Raw genomic sequence first — 15,953 nt, 5'->3', positions numbered from 1 at the left:
GTTTTATTTGTTTATAGTCAGCTCTGTTCTTTCCTGTATCAGATGCCTCATGTCTGTTTGTTCTGGCACAGATTTTTGTTAGCTCTTGCACAGCGAGTTCGATGTTGATGGGAGAGGCTGCTGGAAAAGAAAGTTAAGCCTCAGTTGCTCTTACTTGCTCCTGGTGACTGTCAAGTTGCCTATATATGGCTAATAATGCTGCTGTGGCTGGTCATATAGTCTGTTGCCTTAATTTTTTTTTTTCAGTTTGATTTTCCTGTTGTACAAGTCAAATTGAGGAAAAAAACTCTGAACATCTATTGATCAAGCTTGCTATTTGTTAACCATCACAGATGTTTCTAAACATCTCATGGGCTGTCAGAAGTTCTTCTTTAGCAGTCACCTTTGGATTAAGAGCCATGTCACACAATCCATTGTAGCAGCTACAGAATACACCTCCTTAGTGTTTTTGTTACTTGAAATAATCGAGTTAGTGGAAGGTCTGTTGCAGCAATTCCAGCAATGTGTAACTCAGTTGCCGAGCAACTGATTGATATTTGTATGTGGGGTTTGGAGCTAGCAACAGAATTGTCTCAGTAGCTACTTTGTTTATTTTCAAAGCACCTGATGCTGATAATGTTGTACTAGGGAATTGTAGCTGAATATAAATGGCAAGGGGCACTTGTGTCCTTCTAGCTTTGGGAATACCAGCCTTTATTCCTGGTGTCTGATTTGGCATCCTTAGGAAGAACCTGGATAGTAAAGTTTCTCTACCTTTTTTTTTTTTTTTTTTTTTTCTTTGATATTGGGTTCAGACTTGTATTACTGCAAGTCACGTACAGTGGTATTAAAGGCTAAACCATAAATGTAATATATTTCAGCTTACTAATCCTTCAATGAACACACCGCTCACAGCCACTGGGTGCAAGTGCTGATGGGATGATGATCGGCTGCTGGTTTTTCCAGCATGCCTGTTCAACAGAAGCCAGACAGGCTTCAGTACACACTGGCCAAATGTTGGCCGGTTTGTGCTCAACTGACTATTTACCCAGTGTGCACCAACCTTAACAAATTGAAGGCAAACGCCAGCTAATACATTTGAGCAGTTACAGCAAAAAGTTTCTCTTTTCTGATAAAGGTTTTACATAAAAGAAGCTGATCTTTCTATGGACCCCTGTCAGTGGTAAATGGTTTATCCCAACCCTCCAACTGCTACATCTGCAGGACAGGTTGTTTGAAAAACAAAGCAGAGCCTAAAAAAGAAAACAAATGCAGCCATCGCTTCTACAAATTTGGAAGCTGCAGTATAAGTAATGTTCGCTTTTGGGTTTAATACTGCTTTAAGTACCAGTGTTTAGGGCAGCAGAGTTAGAGCAGTCAGCACTGGATGACATTTTGATTACTGAAGCACTGTTATAAAAAATGGGTGGCACACTGGTATAGTGGGTAGCACTCTCGCCTAGCAGTACAAAAGGGTCACTGGTTCGAATCCCCACTATGACACTGCCTGCAGTTTGCATGTTCTCCCTGTGTCTGAGGTAGGGATGAGCTCGGCGTTTGCCCATTTAGCAAAGCCAGAACTTTGTGGGCCGTGGCATTACAGTGCATTGCTGGCTGATGATTGGCCAAGCATGCACTGTGACCCGCATGCTTGGTCGATCACAGCGCCAGCAGCGAGGAGAGCCATAATTGGCCATAGGCAGGATGCCTGTGGCCAATTATAGCTCAGGGGGTTTAGTACACGCCCCACACTATTCAAGACCGCCTGCGCAGCGGACTTGTGTAGTGTGTTGCGGTGTTCATAGAGAGACAGGCAGTGTATTGTGCCACCTGCACACTGTACACCTGAAGCTACCCCCAATTGCTCGTGGTGTTCTAGGCCTATACCACAGGCAGCGGTTACAATTGGTGTATTGTGCCCCCTGCACAGTGTACACCTGAAGCTACCCCCAATTTCTTGTATTCTTAAGATCCTATACAACAGGCAGGCAGCTGCAGTAATTACAGTCAGTGTACTGTGTCATCTGCTCAGTGTGCACCTAAAGCTACCCCAATTGCTGGTGTTCTCATCTCCCTGCAGGCCATTAGTATGTCTGGAAGACCAACAAGGAGAGGCAGACAGTCACGAGCCAATAAGAGGGCAAGCAGGCTCTGTGTCTAGAGGTAACAGTTCTGGTCATGGATGCGGTGCATCGTCATCGGTACTGGCAAAGCAGCTGCCAACGCGGCCTCTTCCCTCATCTCAATGGCATCAGTCACTCCTTCCCTAGACCCACCATGTCCTCTTGAGTAGTCCCCCAAACTGTTTGAGCACAGTGTTGGGTACATGCTCCAGGAGGATGCCAGCGTTTTGAAGGCTCTGATGATGATACCCAACTAGAGGAAGGCAGTAGAGTAAGCCCAGAGAGAGGGGATTCTCAAGAAGGACAGCAATCTGTCAGTCATGTTCTACCAGCTGCAATATAATGCCAGGTTTGCTCCAGTGATGAAGAGGGAGGGGATGATGAGGTCATTGACTCCATGTAGGTGCCTGATAGGAGAGAGGAGGCACATCTCCAACGAGGCAGGATGCCCTCCGGGGGCCAGCTTAAGGGCAGCACACTGACTGAATCACACCGCAGAACTCTGTCTGTGCAGGGCGCTGCCTCCAAAAGTTCCAAAAGTTCTTTGGTGTGGGCCTTTTTTGAGACGAGTGCATCAGATCGCACCGCTGCTATTTGCAACATATGTCTCAAGCGTATCTCGTGTGGCCAAAACCTCAGCCGATTGGGCACCACATGCTTGACCAGACACGTGTTGACCTGCCATACAGTTTGTTGTCAAGCGTACCTTAAATACCCACACCAAAGAACAAAGCGGACCTCTCCTTGCTCCTCATCAGCTGGGATCTCCAACCCCACTATACCTTCAGTCCTCTCTGAAATCTGCACTGAGAGGAATGAAGGTGTAGAATTAGGTGTGTCACAGCCAAATACTTGCGGCACTCTGCTAGCAGTACAGACGCTTGATTGCACCAGGCAAATTTCCTGATTCCGGCTCTCTCACCGGCATGTGGAAGGCAATGTCCATGCCTTGCTGGACAAGGCGGTCAGCGGTAAGGTGCATATTACCGCTGACTCATGGTCCAGCAGGCATGGACTGGGACGTTGCCTATCTTTCACGGCGCATTGGGTCACTCTTCTGGCAGCTGGGAAGGATGCAGGGCAAGGTGCCGTAGTGTTGGAGGTTGTTCCGCCACCACGCCATAAATGCTACTCCTGGTTGTGACATACCCCTCTCCTCCTCTGCTTTGTCCTCGGAACCAGCAGTGCTCCGTAGGCGTTCAAGGGGCTGCACTAGTACGCAGGCAAAAAGATGCCATGCCGTGCTTGCACTGGTTTGCTTGGGGGACAGGAGCCACACTGGGTCAGATATTCTGTCAGCTCTGCAGGGGCAGGCTGAGAGGTGGTTGACGCCACGCCAGCTTAAGCCAGGAATGATGGCACCAACCTCCTCTCCACCCTCCGACAGGGACAACTGACCCATGTGCTCTGTGTGGCTCACGTGCTTAACTTGGTGCTGCAGCGGTTCTTAGGCAGGTACCCGGGCTTAGAGGATGTTCTGAGGCAGGCCAGGAAAGTCTGTGTTCATTTCCGCCGGTCATATAATGCCAATGCTTAGCTGGCTGAGCTCCAAAATTGGTTGAACCTGCCCAAGAACCGCCTTATCTGTGACATGCCCACCTGGTGAAACTCAACGTTGGCCATGCTGCAGCGGCTGCACACGCAGCAGAGGGCCATCAATGAGTACCTGTGCAACTACGGCACCAGGACAGGGTCAGGGGAGCTTGTTGTTTTCCCCCCCACGCCAGTGGGCCATGATCAGGGATGCATTCACTGTCCTGTCACCATTTGAGGAGGCCACTAGGATGGTGAGCAGTGACAGTGCATGCATCAGTGACACTGTAACTCTTGTCCACCTGTTGGAGCATACGCTGCATGGAATAATGGACACTTAAGGCAGAACAGAGGCAGGAAGAGGAGGACTTCCTGGCCTCTCAAGGCCCCCTGTATCCAGACAGTGTTCCTGCTGTCCCGCCGATCACACAGGAAGAGGATTGTGTCAGCATGGAGGTGGAGCCTGGCACTCAGCATCAGCAGCAGCAGTCTTTTAAGGATGATTTACAGTCCCAACAAGCCTGTGGACTTGTACGTGGCTGGGAGGAGGTGGCTGCGGATCATGTCATCCTTAGTGACCCAGAGGACTCCGGACCGAATGCCTCAGCTAACCTACGCTGCATGGCCTCCCTGATCCTGCAAAGCCTCCCGTATTCAGCGGATCAAGGAAGGATCATTACTGGCTGGCAACTCTCCATGATCCACGGTACAAGGGTAAGGTTGCGGACCTTATCTTGCTGTCGCAGAGGATGACATCTCTGGGAGGCCTAGCAAGAAAGGTCTGTGCAACGTGTTCCCAGATACTGGGAGGTTACAAATTCCTGGTCCTGGACAAAGTGTTGCTGAGGCTTCGGTCAGTCACAGAAGGAGCGGTGGAGAAGGTGGCCGTCTGACTGATGCGTTTAGACAATTTTTTTAGTCCGCAGCCCCAAGGTATGATCGGTTCCAGCAACCATCGCTAGCGTCTGATTTACATGGTGCAGGAATACCTAGGGGCAAGGTCAGACTTGAACACCTTTCCCACAGAAAATCCTCTGGGTTACTGGGTCTTGAGGATGGATCACTGGCCAGAGCTTACACAGTATGCAATTGAGCTACTGGCCTGTTCCGAAAGAACGCTCGATGCAGAACGCACATTCAGTGCTGCTGGAGGCTTTGTAACCGATCACAGGCCGTGCCTGTCCACTGACTCGCTTGATCGACTGACCTTCATAAAGATGAATCAGTCTTGGATCACCACCAGCTACCAAGCACCTGAAGCTGATGTAACTGAATAATTTTTTTTTGAAATGTCACATCCCTTCATGACTGCTTACGCTGATGCTGAGTGACTATACTGTTATGTTGACTGACTATCCTCTTCCTCTTCAATGATCCTGCTGATGGCTTGGAAGAATATTTCTAGTTCTGGGCACCGCCACTAGTGGCTAAGGCCCAATTTTTCAGCCCCTGTTTAACAGGGGCATGTAATAAAAATTTTGGATGCAATACTGTGCAGCAGGGCTCATTCCACTTCAACTAGAGTATCTGTGAGTGGTTGCAGTGTTGTGGCACCAGTGCCTAAGGCCCAATTTTTCAACCCCTGTTTAACAGGGGTGTGTAATTACACTTTTTGATATATTTCACAGCAGGGCCTGTTCCAGCGCCCACCGAGAGTAACTATGAGGACTTAGTGTTGTGGCACCACCACCACCACCAAAGGTCCAATTTTTCTACCACTGTTCAACAATGGCATGTAATTACAATTCTTGATATAATAGTTCACAGCAGGGCGTTTCAGCGCCCACCAATAGTCACTTTGAGGGCTTACAGTGTTGTGGCAAAACACCAACACCTTAGGTTCAAATTTGCACAGAGCATATAGGGCAGGCCCCTACTTTCAAACATCCAACTTACAAACATCTCCTACTTGCAAACGGAAGGAGACAACAGGAAGTGATGAAAAAAAGACGGACAGCAAAAAAAATTATACAGGGATGATAACCCTTCCCTATGTTTTCCAAAAAGCTTAAAAATAGATTTTTTGACTGGAGCTACGCTTTAAAAATGTACCCGTTCAAAATTGCAAACAGATTCTACTTAACACAACAAACCTACACAGTCCCTGTCTTGTTTGCACTACCTGTATACTGCTGTTCTGAGTATATAGGGCCTGGGGGCCCCACACCTTTCCTTTTTTTAATTTGGGTACGGGGTTCCCCTTAATATCCGTACAAGACCCAAAGGGGCTGGTAATGGGGGGGGGGGGGGCTACCCATGCCATTTTTCTCACTGATTTTCATCCCTGTTGCCGGAACCAGACATTACATTAAAACCACAAGCAGTTTTAAATGACTTTTTTTCCGTTAGAAATATCATTTTGTGCAGGGACTGTTCTAAACACGGGAAACACGTGGCACTTCACAGGCATACTATAGACACCCCCCAGCCACGATATTTAAAGGCATATTTCACTTTTCTCTTATATTCACCGACCGACACAGCTCCTCTCTGTAACAAAATGGGCTGTCAGCCCTATCACTGGAGATAACTAGGCAAGTTGTAATACAACACTTCACCTTGCAGGGAGGTACAGTGACAGTGGTGGGGCAAATGTGCAGGTGGGACAGTGATCAGAGTTGTGAAGTTGCAGGAATTGGGACTGATCTGGGGCGTGAGTGCAGGATGTTAATTTCTCACTACTTCTCAAGTCGTTTACAACATTTAACTTAATAATAAAAAAAAAAACCTTTTTGTGATTGAGTGTGAAGTTGACTCTTTTATTTATATATATATATATATATATATATATATATATATATATATATATATATATATATATATATATATATATATATATATATATATATATATAATTGGCACTCTCAATTTCTTTGAAAATATTTTTCAGCACACTGCGCTCAAAAGGTTGCCTACCCCTGGCATAGACCATGTGTGTTGTATTACATAACCTAGTGTGTATTATTCTTCCTTTTGACTACATTTTTTTATTAAATTTTTTTCGCTTTGACTACTTAGATCAATATTGTTATATTGGTTATTACGTCTGCGATGCTAATGGGAATAGACAGATGTTGCATTGCTTTTTCCAGAAACATTTAGATAAGCTTAGAACAGTATGTGACACCATTAGCAGTACAAAGGAGAGATCCTGTGTACTTTATCTGTTTGTACTAGTCTCCAAGGCTTCCTGGTGTGTGTTCAATGGAGGGGAATGTCAGGCCATTGGATGAGTGGGACTTGTAATGAGTAAAATTGCACACAATCTATTTTGCCTTGCCGCTAAAATCTGCTTCATGCGGAACTTGATAAGTGATTGAGAGCTGTGATGTACTTTAAAATGGTTTTGTCACGCAAGACTGAAACCGTATTTTAGCAAACTTGTTGGCCAGTTTTTAACTTTTAAAACCTGATTTAAAATCATACATCAACAGTTGCCTGCCTTTACTTTTATTAGGACTAGTGTACATGAGCATAGAATTAAATTGATCTTGTCGCAAAAAAATAATAAAAAAAAAAAAGCAGGAGGAACCACAGATCTCGGTGGTAGAGGCAGGAATCTGACGCACCCAAAAATGTGCTGGATTTAAGGGTCCCCTGGGAGGCTTTACACAGCAAATGAGAGCCAGGTTTCCACAAATAGGTGCTGGGACTATGAAGTGGCTTCATGCGTATGCATTACGGTAATGCGCTTTATGCACGTTACTTCTTTGCAGTACCATTCATTTTTGAAAGAATCCTTTTATCCAGCATTATGAGTGGCACCCCAAAGCACCTTTTACAACTCAAAAGTGTTTCTTTGGCATGTTGGCAACCAAGTCAGTTAATTGGGCTAAATTGTGGAGGGGGCCCCTGACGAGTGCATTTTTCTTTCACTCATAGGGTCATTTTTACAACAATGTAAGGATAATTATGCGCTTTTCTTAACTATTTGCAAATGTATGCAAATGACTGGCATCTCAAATGAATAATATATACATCAGACACCCTTGTTCCCCAGCTCTTGGCCAGATAGTCCTGTGTGCATGTCTGTCTGTCTCCTAAAGGGTTGACATTGGAAGCATTTTGCCCAGAAGTCAGGGATGACAGGCCCCAGTAATAAAGTAAAACTATTTTAAAGTGAACCTGTCCTAAAACGCTTCTAAGTTCGCAACATAGTTGAAGCGTGGGCAACAAATCTGTAAATATCTGTGTTGCACGCGAGATCCGTTTTATATGAACAGGTTGCTATTCAAACTGCCCCTTACAAACCCTGACATGGCATTTTTCCTACATTGCAGAACTTCAGTGGACAGTAAAGTGTCAGGCATATGACAGTTGGTTTTGGATGGGGGGTTTGTGCTGTGAGCAGCAAGGCTAAAGCTTCGTACACGCGGTGCGATTCTTGGCCAGGGGATTGTCTGTTTGCAGACTGTTGTCCTAAAATCTTAAAAAATCTTATCATTAGTACACATTTTGACAATTGTCAAGCTTTCGGCCAACAAATGTTGGATGGCAGGCTAGTAAATTTTCAGCGGACAATGGTTTTTCATATTGTCAGTACACAAATCTGTCACACAAGTCAAAAGTACAAACCTGCATGCTCGGAATCTATGCTCACCAAACACGAAATTGGCAGAAGGGGCCCAAAGGGTGGCGCTCAAGGGCTGAAATTCCTTGTAGTAAGTCATTAAGTTTGTGTTGCGGGAAAATTGCATACCGTTGGTATGCAAGACAAGATCCTGGCACACACCCTTTTGATAAAAATCAGATGCTCAGTTGGGCAGCAATCGTGTGTATGAGGCTTTGGTCTCAGTTTGAGTAGGTCAAGGCTCTGTATACATTTTTTTGACCTAGGGCCCTTGAGAGCACCACAGGGATTATTTGAAGACCAGGACAGATGCTTTTAAGTACCAGTAGGTACCCCTAAAAATGCAATTTGGTCGGTGGTAATGCTGATCCACTGGCATCGGTGTATTCCAAGTTATTTGGAAATAAGTATGACCTCACTTACAGTGTGCTTGCTGCAGGTCAGTGATGAAATAAAGTTTTAAAGCCGAAGACGGCAGGAAGAGATATTGGAGAGGCAAACTGAGGAGGATTCTGAGAGCAAACACTGCTGGCATATTCCTCAGTATAAGATGGGTACTGAGTGTGTCTGTGTTAGGCTACATGCTACACACCGGTAAAAAGTGTTGAGTGATATAACGAGGCTTAACACCGTATACACAGCGTTATGCCCTGTCCAGCATTTCTCTTCTCTATTCAAAATCAGTGGTTCCCTATGGGAGCCCATTTATTTGAATAGAAGTCGCACCAGAAGTTGGATCATATGCCCTCAACATGGGGGGGGGGGGGGGGGGGCTTTGGAACAGAGAGGGCCCCTGCACCCCCACCCCAAAGCAGCTTGTCCCCGTGTTGATGAGGACAAGGGCCTCTTCCGGATTGGGAATGTACAGGGACTCCCTCTGCCCCAAAGAACCCCCCCATATTGAGGGCATCTGGCTCGCTCGTCTGTCTCCTCAGGATATCGGGGGTTCCCCTTCAGGATTCTCAACACCCAAGTCGCACTGCAAGTCGGATCATCTTGATACGACTTCTGGAGCAACTTCTATTCAAATCAATAGGCTGCCGTAGGGGACCATTGATTTTGAATAGAGACAGAAACGCGGCTGAAAGCTAGTGTAGCTAAGCGTGCATTGACACCAATGCAAAACGCTTTTTTCCATCCGGTACTAGCTTTGCAGCTCCTTTTTTAAAACATCCGAGGGCATGTAGTCTTTTATGGTCACATGCATGAGTTGTTGTTGCTTTGTTTCTCATAGTATGCTCAAAACAAGATCCCTTCAGTTTTGTTATATGGTCTTCTAGTGAAAGATGTGTTTTGATTTGTTAAAGGATTAATTTGTTCATCGTTCTTGCTCTCCACAATATTATTAGAATTCATTAGGGCTGCAACTAACGATTATTTTCCTAATCGATTAGTTGGCCGATTATTGTTTCGCTTAATCGGTTAATAACCTTTAAAAAAAAAAGCATTTTTACATGTTTTTTTGGCCAATTTGTTGTTGGGCAGATTAAAAAACACAAATTGTGTTATTGCATGCTTTTCTGCAGCTTCTCCATTGAAGTATATTGAACCGAAAAACCAAAATTAGCACCGTTTTGCGTAAAAAAAAAAAAAAAAAAAAAAAAAGTCCTCGTCTTTTCCAAATACACAGCAGCTGAAAAAGTCATGGATGTGAACATGTCCCATAGGAAACCATGTAAATGAACTGTGTTTCTGAAAAAACAGAGGTGTGACCCAGGCCTAACATAATGGGGTTAAAAAAAACAAAATTTGTACAAAGAGCAAATAATCGCAACTGTAATGCCACGTACACACGATCGGAATTCCGGCCAGAAAAAGACCGATGAGAGCTTTTCATCGGAAAATGCGACTGCGTGTACACTCCATCGGAATTTAGCTGTCCGAATTTCCGCCAGCCAAAAATTGATAGCATGTTCTCAATTTTCCTGATGGAAAAACTTTCTAACGGTAATTCCGATCGTGTGTATGCAATTCCGACACGCCAAAAATCACGCATGCTCAGATTCAACTACGAGACAGAAGCTATTGGCTACTGACTAATGCACTTCCTTTTTCTAGTCATGTTGTACGTTACCGCGTTATAAATGATCGGAACTTGATGTGACCGTGTGTAGGTAAGAGCTTTTTCCGATGAGAATTCCGATCGCGTGGGTTCATTTTTTACTATGGGACAGTGAAAGTAATAGTAATATTTACAGTAGCGATTTGCTCTTTTTGTACTATAAAGGGCTAATTTTCGTTTTTTTTAACCCCATTATGATAGTGGCCGATTACTCGATTATGAAAATAGTAATCGATTATTTTCATAATCGATTAGTTGTTTCGGCCCTAGAATTCATCATCAAGTTTAAAGGCATCAACATGTTTCTTGTCTTGCTTCCTCTTTGTCCATCTTTTACATCCTTAAACAGTGACAGAAAATATCACATGGGCCATTCTGATCTTGGTACTTACAGACACATGTAGCTGGATCCTTTCTTTTTTTTAACCACTTTTTGTCCATTAGGTTGTCTTAAAACATCCTGTAGTTCAAGTGGTTAAAACAAGCTCATGGCTAAGAGCCATGAGCTTGAAATTTTCAGCTAGCTTTTGTCTGTTGTGTAAAAGTGACCTGGGCAGCACTATAGCTGCCAGATCACTTGATCACCATTATGGTATTGACAAGGGGAGATTGATGTTTTTGTGATGCATCTTCCATCAAACTTGAAATTTCGATCCAACACAGCTTTTTTTTTTTCCTCGTGAGCAGATACTAGTCTGTTTCCGTTTCATAACTGGCTTCTTGATCAGAGTAGAGGTTCTTCAAAAAGAGATGTTTAGGCACACCCATTTTTCTGAGGGCATTCCATAATTTAATTTGCTCAACACAATTAAAGTATTTGCTGTAATCCGGAAAGCACATGCTGACTTTTTGAACTCTTTGGATTTTTTTTATTATCTGCATTATTAGCAGGTGGCAAATCCTTAGGACCCCTTTCACACGGACGGACTGTCTATCCGTTTTTCTTCCATCCGTCAATGGACGACAATGCATTCCTATGGGCAAACGGATGACAATCCGTTACCATCCGTTAACCTCCGCTTCCGTGTTTTTTTTAAACGTACAATGATACGTCAAAACGGATATTAACTGACGTTACCGGACAAAGTCTGTCAACGTCCAATCAGTTAAGATCCGTTTTGAAGAAATATTTTTAATTTTTTTTGTTTATCTGTATGGGAGGAGCAATGCTTTCTGGGTAATTTCCTTAAAGGCACAAACTGCTGTAAACCGATCAAAACGGATGGAAAAACCAGATGTAAACGTGTACATTAACAGATGAAAATGGATATTAACGGAAGATGGATGAGACCACGGATAAGAACTGATACGTTTTTAACAATGCTAAACTGATGGTGCCCGTGTGAAAGGGGCCTTAGTGAGTTGCATTGCAAAGTTTAGTAAGAGTTTTCAAAAAATTATGAAACCAATAACTGTCAGTTGGAAATGGCCAATTCTACTGCAAGTTTGTGAAAAAGACCTTGTCAGTGCGGTGCTGCAAATGCAGTGTTGCACCGATTAGGATGATGCAATTGCCACCGATTTGACACAAATGTGAACCAGGGCGTACTGAGTTTTGTCCCTACGCTTATATTGGTCCATCACTGTTGGGAAGGTAGGAAGAAGTGAGCAAGTTTTGACACCATCAGGAAAGGGCCAAAATCTTTTTTAGAATGATGTGAGATTCGGCTCTGACAAGAAGGTATAGCGGACTGCTGGAGGTGTCTTATAGATGCCTGCGGTTTATTCGTGCATCAGTTTGCCCTCCTTCACCCCAGTGACATTTAAAAAAAAAAATCTTCTATTGCTCACAAGTTTAAGGCCTCGCGCACACTAGACCTTTTTTATGCTGCTTCCAGGGGCATCTGGTGTTGTCGTTCACTCTCCCCCCCCCCCCCCCCCCCCCATTATGAGCAGGGTCCTCTGATTCCTCCTGTATTCAATTTTATTGTAACTGTACTGTCTGTTTTCATGTTTTTGAGCACTGTACAAACTGTTGGCACTATAAAAAAAAAACTTTATAGTAGTAATAAACATCCCTGAATGTAGGCCTAAGTGTCCATGCACACATAGGGGCATACAGCAGGAGAAAAAATGAGCACTGCCAGCTCATCCAGGCGATGCATCGATTTGAAAGAAAAAATGCTTAATGCCTGTATATGCATTTAAATGTGCCTGAAAGCTAGGCACATTTAACACTTGAGCATTAATTAATTTCAGTGGCCGAATTAAATTATTCTGACCAATGAAATTAACACCCAAGTATTTGACGCCTAAACACGTTGCATACATTGACAGGCGTCAAGCTTTTTTCTGCTAAAACACCACTGCCAGGACCAAAAGTCTAGGAGAGATAGCAAAATGTCCAGTGGGCATCTCTTTACTTCCCACTGCAGACCCAAGTTCAGTGGGCATAGGGCTTTTGCCATTGCTGGGCTGGGTAGCTGTTCTGTGCTCTTCAGAGTTAGAGACTGCTGCCTACTGCGCTTACACTTTTGGATATAATCCTTTTATACTCTGTGATTCCTGATGTGTTGGCGTATAATCTCTAGGCCACAGCACTGAGATCTCCATTCACCTGAACCTATTTTTTTATGTAGATATGTATATATAAGGTTTTGGTGAAGTGGATGGAGGAGATGCTCTGGGGGGCCTTTATAGTGCATCTATCATTTAGGTCCGGAGTGTCCAACTTTTTGACCTTCCTGGGCCACTTTGGAAGAAGAGGAATTGAATTGTCTTGTGCTGCACAGAAAATACACTAACAATAAGGAGAGCTAATGAGTAGTTCCTCCTGTGGCTCTCAGCAGGTAGGTGTAGCCCCTGCGACTGTTCACTATGATGACAGTCTGCGGATGGCTGCAGCTATATACGGTTCTCTGCACAGCCAGTGATTACCTGCGGCGATCCCTGCTGGGTGCAGATAAAGTGCGTCCAGCAGTGATCACCGCAGGTAATCGCTGGCGGTGTAGAGAGAAGCGAATAGGTACGGTTGCCAGGAAATTTTATACGGTCTGGCAGCCACAACTACCCACTGAGAGCCGGAGTAGGAACTGACTCTACAATTGCACCTGCCTAATCACCGGTGTGGATTAAATTTCCTCCAGATGTGCATTTGCCATCCCTCCAGACTTACATTTTGCCTTGCTTTTCAATGTATGCTGCCCTTGCTGATATGTTTGCATAACATCCCCAGCGTTTTTACATACATGGATGTGCAGGGCTTTTCTGTGTCAGCCTCTGGCTTCTGTGTTTGCATGGTATCCCCGGTGTCCCTCTAGACAGGCCCGGGCTGCATGCTAAACTTTGTGGCCATAATTGGATACCCCTGATTCAGGTGAACGTTTGAGTAAACGTCCACTTTAACAGTACATTTTATCCATATATTAGTGTTTCTGAATTTAGCTATTTATAACATGGTAATTGCGAATCTGGAAAATATCTTGCCAATGAAAAACATATATTTCATGTATAAAGAATACAGAAAAGGAACCCAGAGCTGGACTTTCCTTTTGTATCAGTTATGGTTGCTCATCTACTCTGTCTGTCAAAAACAAATGTTTGAAATGGTCAGTAGGCAAGGGAACTAAAGTGGCAGACAGGTTTCCTGGCTGGTTATTAGTGTTTTGTAAAGCTTGAAACGATGCATTTACACCCTGTAATCAGTGTCTCCATTTTCCCTCCAGACTGTCCAGTTTGTCCAAGGAATTTTTGTTGAGAAGTATGATCCCACAATAGAAGACTCCTACAGAAAGGTGAGCATTTATAAATAGTGTTACACGTTTCCTTTTGCAGTAAATTTACAGGACATGTATTTCTGACCACAACACACTTCCCCACCTTAATTAAAAACTGGGGAATTTAGAGCATTAAAACTTCACAATAAGTATATCCGTTTAAGACCACGTACACACTGGGCATGAAGATTGATGGGCAAGAAGAGGTTCTACCTTTAAATGTCCCTCCATGTTGGCTTATGTGTCCTTGCACACAGAAGTTGAGGCCGGAAAAAAAAAACACTGCCAGTGCATTCGGGCAAAGGGCGTTTTGCTACAAAACGAATCCTTAGGTACGTTTAGCCCTTGAGCATTCATTCCTTCCAATGGCCATAATAAATTAATATTCTAGCCAATGGAACGAATGAACTTTTAGATGCTTTATACACCTAAATGTGTTTTTAATGCTGCTTTTTCCTCCCCTGGATCAAAGAAAAATGTCCTGTGTGCAAGAGGCCTAACTGAACAGATTTTGTAGGCTGGTGCCACCCATTACCTTGGCATCAGTTTCTCAAATAAAGATGAGTTACTATTAGTATATTATAATTTTAATATATTCACATATTCACAGCATTTTGACCATTTATCACTGAATAAATTATGTGTATTGTCAGCGTTTAATATATTCTGGATGACAACTCAAGACTGACATACTTAGGAGGAAGTGATAGATGTCTGAGCATATTAGCAATGTATTGTTTTCCAAAGCATTTCTCGCATGTCACAGGTCAAAACTCATGATGCTGACCGATGAAATGGCTCCTGACAGAAATGGAATTCTCAGGGCAGTTATGTTTGGGGAATTCTGTGTTTTGTGGCAACCTTTCCTCTGTAGATACGAATACATAAGGCAATTAAAATGATTCAAGAAAACTCTGTGTATCCAGCAGAGCACTTTAATTTATTTTCAGGGCCATTCTAAAGAGAAAAGTTTGCTAGCTTATTTTATCTCCCTATGGTAGTACTTGATTGTTTCATTTCAACTGAATAGAACAGATAGACCCATGAAACTGAACTGTCAGCATTTCCTGCAGAGTAGGGCAGTGGACATGCATAGCCTACAGCTTTGGAAAACAGGGATAGTGCTTACACATCATGCTGACTGCAAGTGACATTTGCAGTATCTTTAATATAAGCATGACGAGCTTTTGCTGGACATCATCTAGGCAGAGAAAAGCTTATGTAAGCCCTAACAGTGCAAAGGAAACACGGGAAAGACCTTGACATCTTCTTTTATATGAAGACACAATAAAATTTGAGGATGTTATAGTGACCGTAAAGGATAAAGCAGCCCAGCCCATAGGTGGTTATTTTATTTTTTTTGTAATTTACCTTATTCCCTCATTCACACTTTTTGAGGTGGGTTACAACAGTTAATTCTGGGCCACATGTTGTCTCCAAACCCCCTGCAAGGCAATACTTAACAGCCGGTAGCCATCACCATAAAGTAGTTCAAACTCCTCACTTTAAAGTGGTTGTAAACCCTTACAAACCACTTTGGCCTACAGGTAAGCCTAGATTAAGGCTTACCTGTAGGTCCAAGAAATATCTCCTAAACCTATACGGTTTAGGAGATATTTGCCCGAAGACGGGCACCGCTGTCTTCAGGGGACTACAGGGGACAGCTGTGACATCGCTGGCTCCTGTGTCAAGTAAGTGACACATAATGGACTACTATGCGATGCATAGTAGTCCATTATGCTTTGCCTTTGCAGGGAATGAAAGAGGAAGTAAACTCATCAGGGTTTACTTCCTCTTTAAGTTTCAGCGCAACTAAGTAATTGCCAAACCCTGGAAAACCCCAACTCTAAATTTCTACGTGGTCAACAGCTGTGCTAAGAAGGCAAGAAAATGACTGAAAAGCTGCTGGACAGAATGGTGAAATTTACCAAAAATGGGAATTTCTTTCCAATTATCTTTTGCTAGACATC

General features: G+C 43.7%; 1 protein-coding gene across 1 annotated transcript in view; it reads left to right on the top strand.

Annotated features, from left to right (window-relative positions):
• Positions 1–15,953, top strand: part of RAP1B (RAP1B, member of RAS oncogene family) — a 115,109-nt gene that overhangs the window by 73,965 nt on the left and 25,191 nt on the right. The window contains exon 3 of the mRNA XM_077469214.1: positions 13,933–14,001. Coding sequence (XP_077325340.1) covers positions 13,933–14,001 — 69 coding nt within the window. The remainder of the gene's footprint in view (positions 1–13,932; positions 14,002–15,953) is intronic.

This window comes from Lithobates pipiens, unplaced genomic scaffold (genome assembly GCF_037356315.1).
Source record: "Lithobates pipiens isolate NorthernLeopardFrog02 unplaced genomic scaffold, aLitPip1_a1.2 Scaffold_8, whole genome shotgun sequence".
In the NCBI taxonomy this organism is placed as follows: Eukaryota; Metazoa; Chordata; class Amphibia; order Anura; family Ranidae; genus Lithobates; species Lithobates pipiens.
The sequence above is the reverse complement of the archived record's forward strand: the minus strand, read 5'-3'. Positions and strand labels throughout refer to the sequence as shown.